Source organism: Trichechus manatus, unplaced genomic scaffold (genome assembly GCF_000243295.1).
Source record: "Trichechus manatus latirostris isolate Lorelei unplaced genomic scaffold, TriManLat1.0 scaffold00001, whole genome shotgun sequence".
In the NCBI taxonomy this organism is placed as follows: Eukaryota; Metazoa; Chordata; class Mammalia; order Sirenia; family Trichechidae; genus Trichechus; species Trichechus manatus.
The window spans coordinates 36,613,722-36,622,252 of record NW_004443937.1 but is presented as its reverse complement, the minus strand read 5'-3'; the positions used below and the strand labels follow the sequence as shown (position 1 = coordinate 36,622,252).

General features: G+C 40.0%; 1 protein-coding gene across 1 annotated transcript in view; it reads left to right on the top strand.

The window, feature by feature from the left end:
- Positions 1-2,560: 2,560 nt before the first annotated feature.
- Positions 2,561-8,531, top strand: part of DNAH12 (dynein axonemal heavy chain 12) — a 197,258-nt gene continuing 191,287 nt past the window's right edge. The window contains exons 1-2 of the mRNA XM_012555870.2: positions 2,561-3,545; positions 8,425-8,506. Of these exons, the coding sequence (XP_012411324.1) occupies positions 3,376-3,545; positions 8,425-8,506 (252 nt within the window). The 5' untranslated portion in view covers positions 2,561-3,375. The remainder of the gene's footprint in view (positions 3,546-8,424; positions 8,507-8,531) is intronic.

Below are 8,531 nucleotides of genomic sequence, written 5' to 3'. Positions count from 1 at the left end.
GCAAATTAAAACTCCAGTGAGATACCACTATACACCCACTAGGTTATCAGTGAAAGAAGCCAGACGCAAAAGACTACACAATGTATGATTCCATTTATATGAAATTTCCAGAAATTGCAAATCTGTAGAGGCCGAAAGCATGTAAGTGGTTACTGGGGCTGGAGGTAAGAGCAGGGATTGACTGCACATGGGCCCAAGGGAGCTTTTGGTGGTGATGGAAATGGTTTAGCACTGGATCACAGTAGTGGTTGCAAGACTCTACAAATTTGCTGAAAATCACTGAATTGTATACTTACAAGTGGTGAATTTTGTGGTATGTGAATTATACTTCAGTAAGGCTGTTTTTTTTTAAAAAAAAGATACACAGTGCATCAGTCAGGGTTCAACCAGAGGAGAACTAGTAGAACGTATAGACAGGCGTTTATTACAAGGAGTTTGCTTATGCATTCATGAGGGTTGGTTAAGCAAATCCGAGATCTGTAGGGCAGGCTGTCAAGAAGGGAAGATCCAGAGAGGGGAGAGCAATTGTAGACCCAGCTGCTGTTTGGAGTCTGACTCCGGGAATGCCTATACTTTTCTTTTTAAAAGAGCCTCCACTAGTTGAGTCAGGCTCACCCAGGACAATCTCCCTAGTTCAAAGCCAGCTGACTCAGGACTTGAATTACATCTGCAAAATCCTTCACAGTTACACCTACGTTAGTGTTTGATTGATAAATTGGGAGAAGGTATAATGCAAAAGACCGCTGCTCTCCTCCCAGTTGTTGTAGTTTAGCCTAGTAGCGAAACTGACACATCACAGAACCATTGTACTTATATAAGTATTTTGTTTTCTGCAGAAAGATAATTTGCTTTTACAAGCTGCCAGAAAGATTTATTCACATAATCATTCAATGACCTTGCACTGTGTGCAAGACACAATACTGTAGGCTGCACTCTTATTAAAAAAAAAATTTTTTTTTCATTTAAATGGTGACTGGCACATACCAAAAAGAAAGAAAACCTCAAACCCATTCCTGTTGAGTCGATTCTGACTCATAGCGACCCTGGAGGACAGAGTAGAACTGCCCCATAGGGTTTCCAAGGAGCAGATGGTGGATTACGAACTGCTGACCTTTCGGTTAGCAGCTGAGCTCTTAACCACTATACCACCAGGGCTCCTGACTGGCACATAGAGGTAGCCAAATACTTGTCAAATGAATATGCTATCAATACCCTACCAGGTTTGGGTACTGTGATGGTTAAGGTTGTATGTCAACTTGGCTAGGCCATGATTCTCAGTGGTTTGACAGTTGTATAATGATATAGTCATCCTCCATGATGTGATCTGATGTGATCAGCCAATCAGTTGTAAAGGGAGTTTCCTCAGGAGTGTGGCCTGCATCCAGTACATATATGGACATTCTGGCAAAGCTCTCTGGCTTGCTCTGGATCCTGTGTCCAGCTTGTCATCATCTGACCTCCGGTTCTTGGAACTTGAGCCAGTAGCTTGCTGTATTGCCTGCTGATCTTGAGATTTGTCAGCCTCTGCAGCCCGTGAGCCAGTAGCCTGCTGTCTAGCCTGCCAATTTTGGGTTTGACCATCCCTGAAGCTATGTGAGTCAGGAGAAACCTCCAGCCTGATGCCTGACCCACCAACTTGGGACTTGCTAGCCTCTACAACCACGTGAGCCATTTCCTGGAGATAAATCTCTCTTTACATATATATGTGGATATATCTATATACATATCCATATATATATATATGTTTCACTGGTTTTCTTCTCTAGAGAACCCAGTGTAAGACAAGCACATGTGCTTTGAACACATTATCAGGAGGGACCAGTCCCTGGAGAAGGACATCATGCTTGGTAGAGGGTCAGCAAGAGAGAGGAAGAAAGACCCTCAGTGAGATGGATCGACACAGTGACTGCAAAGGTGGGCTCAAACATAGCAATGATTGTGAGGATGGTGCAGGACCAGGCAGTGTTTCTTTCTGTTTTGCATGGGGTTGCTATGAGTTGAAACCGACTCAACAGCACCTAACAACAACAACATTGTCGTTTGGGTGGAATATGTATTGTGCAGCTTCAGGTAGCATATTTCTCTCTCCAAGCATACTCACGCAGTTTACACACTTAAGCCCGTTCGATTTTGCCAAGGATTTCCTGAAGGAAAAATACTGTCTAAACATAGCAGATATAGAAGAAAGAAATTATACTGCTTAGCAGTTACAATATTTACAGGAAGTCACAATGGGGACGTATGAAGACTTGATCCGCCTCTGAGAGCCAGTAAATATTTTCCAACAGATCCAAATTTCCAGTCTTGCGGTTTTCCAGAATTTGAGGATCCTGATTCCCTGGACCGCTTTCGAGGGAAGGTTGTTAGGTAAGAATCTCACTCACCCACTCTCCACTTGAGAATGAATTATTGTTGTGACAGCTCTGTTGCCGCTCAGCGACTCCCTTTCCAGGCAACCTTCTCCCAGCCCCTCCGCTGGCCGCACTGTTGTCATGACGACGAGTTTGTTTCTACCCGGTGGCGACCGCTCTTCGCTAGCTGCTGCGTGGGCGCTGATGGGGTTCGGGAGGTTTCAGCCCTCCTATCCTCCGTCCTCCTACCAGAGAAGAAACTGGTTTAACGTTTCTCTCTCCTCTGAGCAGCCAGGAAGTAGTGAAAAACAATAAGACAGGTACTTTCTTGTCCCCCACTTTTCTCTTCGCCTCTCTCAGGGCAGGCCATTGCGATTAGGTTCAAGGCCGTAATCTCCAAATTCTTTGGGGACCCGCCGGAAATGAAGTTGGTATCACTGTTACTCGTTCAGCGTTTGCATGACATTTTAGAGTTGATTTGCAGTGCATTAAGTATACCTAGTTTTGCTTGATGATAGCGTCACTCTAGGAAGATGGTTGTTTGGGATTTTTTTGTTTCTTTATATTTTGGTGTTTCAAAATATAAATAATTTTAACTATCAGCTTGTTGGGGAGACATACCTCAACAATTAGATTTTTTATTTTTTTAATATTGTGGTTGCATGTCAGGGAGGAAATTAGGTCCAGAATTTTAGAGCTGTATGGCTATTTAGAGAGCATCTGATCCACTTCTTTAATTTAATCCATGAGGAAACTGAAGCCCCTAAGGGGAAGTGACTTGTTTCCTTTCTTCATGGCAAGTGGGTGGTAGAGCTGTAACAGCAATCCCTCCTCTTTTATCTCAACTGCCATTCTGAAGACTGTTACCGAACTTGGAAGGAAGATGTAACAGGGCCTAGAATTTTACATTTGGTATTGACATGTAAGATGTGTTATGAATATATGGAGGATTTTTTTTACGATAATTGTTTTATGGACTTTCTCTCCTCAGAGTATAGAGTATTGTAATCTGTAGGGGATCAAGATGTCAGATGAAAACAAAGCTGCCATTGCAGCGCAAAAGGAGGCTCTGAACTTGAAGTTACCCCCTATTGTTCGTCCCTCAGAAGACTTAGGTGTGGACACACCATCCCAAAGCAAGCTGCTCAACTATAGAAGATCTAAGGAGCAGCAGAAGACAATTAATCAGTTAGTGTAAGTAGCACATTAGTGAACAGTTCTTGCTTTGAGTTCAGGTAAAATGACTAGCGTTCACGTTCTCATAGAAAGCTTTAACTGTGAAGGTTGATTTATGAACAAAATACCATCTTCAAGTTAGGGAAACAATTGAAAAATAACCACAGTAGTAAAAAATACTGTATAGTGCTTACTCTAGTGTCTTAGTTATCTAGTGCTGCTGTAACAGAAATACCACGAGTGGATGGCTTTAACAAACAGATATTTATTCTCTCACAGTTTAGGAGGCTAGAAGTCTGAATTCAGGGTGCCAGCTCCTGGGGAAGGCTTTCTCTTTCTGTTGGCTCTTGGGGAAAGTCCTGTCATCAATCTTCCCCATTGAGGAGCTTCTCAGCACAAAGACCCCGGGTCCAAAGGATGTGTTATTCTCCTGGCTCTTGTTTCTTGGCAGTACGATGTCCCCATGTGTCTCTGCTGGCTTCTCTCTTTTATATCTTAAAAGAGATTGACTTAAAACATAATCTAATCTTGAAGATTCAGTCCTGTCTCATTAACATAACTGCCTCTAATCCTGCCTCATTAACATCATAGAGGTAGGATTTACAACACATAGGAAAATCACATCAGATGACAAACTGGTGGACAATCACACAATACTGGGAATCACAGCCTAGTCAAGTTGACACATATTTTGGGGAGACACGGTTCAGTCCATGACATCTCATAAGGCATTATTCTCATCACTTTACCTATACTATGTATTCATTTACTTCTCACAACAACCCTAAAAGGTAGGTACTATTGTTGTCTCTATGTTACAGATGAGGAAACTGAGGTGCAGAGAGATCAAGTAACTTGCCCAAGGTCACATAGTAGCTAGGAAGTGACAGAGCTGGGATTTGGACTTAGAAGGTTTGGTTCTAGAGTTCACATACCTTAAACACCACACTAGTCTGTCCCTCTATATATTATAATCAGACTGATCCTTGACAGTAAAACCAAGTCATTGGGCCTCTACAGATACCATTTCATTTGAACAAAGAATAGAACATCTTGAAATGACTTGTATTTAAACAGTTTTCTATATAAACGACAGTCTAGTCCAGCCACCTCTCCCCTATTTAGTGAAAATTAAAACTAATTTAGGTACCAACTATTAAAGGCTGTAGTACAAATGGTTCAGTTCAATACAATAAATAATTACTGAGAATTTCCTAGGTACCTGGCTCTGCTGGGCTCTGGGATAAATAAGAAACAGGGATCTCATCTAGGAGATTCCAAGCCAAAACTCAACTGTAAAATGGGGAGCTCCTCTTTGGTGGAGTCTTGCTTGTCTTCCTGCATCCTTCTTTCCCTTCCTGTTTGGCCTCATTTATAGACATACTTGCACCTGACTGATTTTTACTGTCTTTTACATTGCTGATGGTCATATTGCTGCCAATTTAATAATTTTAATTTTTACTAATTTTACTTTCTTTACAATTAAACAAGTCTGTTAATCTATATATCATATACTTTTCTTTAGGTTTACATTTTATTAGTTTATCAATCATCTACTCATATTTAAATCTAAATTTATATGTTATATTAACTAATGTCAGTACCATGTACTATAAGAGATACATTTTATCCCCTTTATTTCTAAGACTGTTCAACATTTCAGTAGACTTAGAGAATAGTAGATTATTACCTAGGTGTTACAGATTGTTTTTACTCCAAAACCTTTCATTATCCCACGTTGCTGAGTTCAACTACTTGTAGTTCTGTGAATATACTATATTTTTTATAGTTTAGAGATGCTTCCTGGAATTTTCTTCACTGCTTTATCTGCCTGGGAACTTACACTAGTTCTTTAAGACTTAGCTTACTGATCATCTCCTCTGGGAAGAACCCTTTCTACATGTTTTTCTTCTATCAGTTTATTCAGGAATGTTAAACACTTACTGTTACACACATACTATACTGTGTTACTAGGGAGACCATAGAAAACATGGCAGAAAGGATCCTTCCTTTAAGACACTTATATTCTAGTGGGAAGAGACAGACAGTAAACATGTTAAAAAGTCTCTTCTCTTTTCCTTGTTTGCCTTCTGCCTTGATTACATTCTTCGAGTTGTGCAACCGTTCTCACTAGATGGCCGCTCACAGGCTTTCAAGACCCCAGACACTACTCACCAAGGTAGAATGTAGAGAATTGTCTTCATAAGCTGTGTCATGCTAATTGAGCTAGATGTTCCCCGAGACCATGGTCCCCACAGCCCTCCGCCCAGCAATTCAGTCCCTCAGGGAGTTTGGATGTGTCTATGGGGCTTCCATGACCTTTAGGGGTAACTTTTATTGACAGGAATAGTTGAAGGAAATGGATAGGTATCATTAAGTTTTTGAAGAGTAACATGGAAGAAATATATGACTTTTTCTATCCACCTCCAGAGAATAGTAGTTAGAAGGATACAGCTCAATATAAATTTTTTTTTTCTAACAATATGAGCTAGCTGACAATAGATTGCACCACCTCAGAAAGTCATGACCCTCCCACCCCCCTTTGTCCCCTATCCCCTGTATAAGGAGTTCAACTTGATATTGTTGAGAGTATTCATCCATCAGTTAAGGTACTGAACTAGACATGGGAGATCGTTTCCAAATCCACTATTCTGGTCATTTATTCAACCGGTATTCATTCAGTTCCTATACCTTGATGAGAACTATCCAGGTGGTGCAGATAGAACAGTGAGCAAAACAGAAACGTTCACTGCCTTTATGGAGTTTACCAGTATATGATTTTATGGTTCCAGTGACCACCCTTTCCTTGAAATTCCCTTTGGTTCTCCTCTTAACTCGTTGACCATATGTCCCTTGCCTTCTTTAATTATTGTTCTTCCACATTCCTGTCAATCTTGGCGTTCTCCAAACTTCTTTTTCAAGTCTCTTCTCTTTTCCTTGTTTGCTTTCTGCCTTGGCCATCTCTTCCAGTGTATCTGGCCTTTACAAACTGTTAGATTTGTCTTCCTACAAACGTTCTCATGCTCAAAAACTCTCATTGACTCCCCATTGTCTGTTGAATAAAAAGACTTGCTATGTGAGGCCCATTGCTTGATATTACAACCCATTTCTCTAAACTTATGTCCACCTGGTCTGTAACCTTTGGACATATTGGATAACTTCCTACTCCCTGTTTTTTTTCTTAGATCATTCTCTTGCCTTCCTTTCTCAGGGTTTTTGTTTTTTTCAGATTCATCCGCTCAGGATAACCATATCTCCACCTCAAATTCTCTCCTTCATTTAAAGTTCATTGCAAATGCTAATGGTTCATGTACCCTTCCCAGATACCCCTGGGGTAGAAATGAACTTGTCCCTCCTCTTAACGACCATGGTCCCATATCTTTCATATGGCATTCTGTTTTTATCTTTGCTCCCTATCAGTTTATAAATTCCTTGAGAATTGTTGCTGCTATACTTTTATATCATCTTATTATATCTTGCATAATCTAAGTGTTGAATAAATATTTGTTGACAGAAGAATAAATTATATAATATGATACAACTTTATTTACAGAAGAAATTTAATTTTATGGATGATAAATTCATATATTCAGAATTGGTTGTTGAACACCTACTATGTGCCAGGTGCTGTTCTAGGCACTGGGGATACAGCAGTAAAACAGTTTCAATTCTTTTATATGCTAAAGTGGGGAGACAGAAAATAACCAGCATATAATGTCAGATGGTGGCAAGTGCAATGAAGCAAGATAAGACAGGATAAAAGAGATGGACGGTGAAGGGGGCATTATTTATATAGGGTAAAGGGAAGTTCACTAACAAGATGGTATTTGAGCAGATATAATACATATAAGGGCCTACTGTGGCATGAGGATTAATTTCAAAATTATCAGTAAGTTATAATTTAAAAAACAAATTGACTATTACCTTTAGTCTCACCCTTTTACATATGAATTTTTTGAAAATTAAGGTCTCACTAATAACTATTGGGATTTTTTTCTCACAGAAAATTCTGGGGGACATCTAGGTCAATTGGCATAACAAAGTTTATTAAGAAAATGTTCTGTATCCCACTTTGGTGAGTGGCGTCTGGGGTCTTAAAAGCTAGCGAGTGGCCATCTAAGATGCATCAATTGGTCCCAGCCCACCTGGAGTAAAGGAGAATGAAGAACACCAAAGGAAAGTATTAGCCCAAGAGACAGAAAGGGTGCCTTAAACCAGAAACTCCATCAGCCTGAGACCAGAAGAACTAGATGGTTCCCAGCTACCACCAATGACTGCCCTGACAGGGAACACAACAGAGCGTCCCTGATGGGGCAGGAGAAAAGTAGGGTGCAGAACTAAAATTCTAGTAAAAAGACCAGACTTAATGGTTTGATTGAGACTGGAGGGACTCCGGAAGACATGGCCCCCGGGCTCTCTGTTAGCCCCAAACTAAAACAATTTCCGAGGCCAACTCTTCAGGCAAAGATTAGACTGGACTATGTGACATAAAATGATACTTGTAAAGAGTGTGCTTCTTAGCTCAGGTAGATACATGAGACTAAATGGGCAGCTCCTGTCCAGAGGCAAGATGAGAAGGCAGAGAGGGTCAGGAGCTGGTTGAATGGACAGGGAAATCCATGGAGGAAAGGAGGAGTGTGTTGTCACAGTGTAGGGAGAACAACTAGTGTCACATAACAATGTATATATAAATTTTTGTATTAGAGACTAACTTGAGTTGTAAACTTTCACTTGAAGCACAACAATAAAAAAAAAAAGAAAATTCTGTAAGATAAAAATACTCTTGAAGTTTTTTCTTTTAGTGTAGTAGAAAAAATGCACAAATTGTAATGTTTTAATAATATATTCTAATGTTATCTTAAAGAGATTCATGTATTTTTCCAACTATAAATTTCAGAATTGATGGAGCCAAGAAAAGTTTAGACAAAACACTGTGTAAAAGAATACCTTCATTACCAGAACCAGAATATCCTTCAACTGTAAGTTAAATTTTCTCTTTAAAAA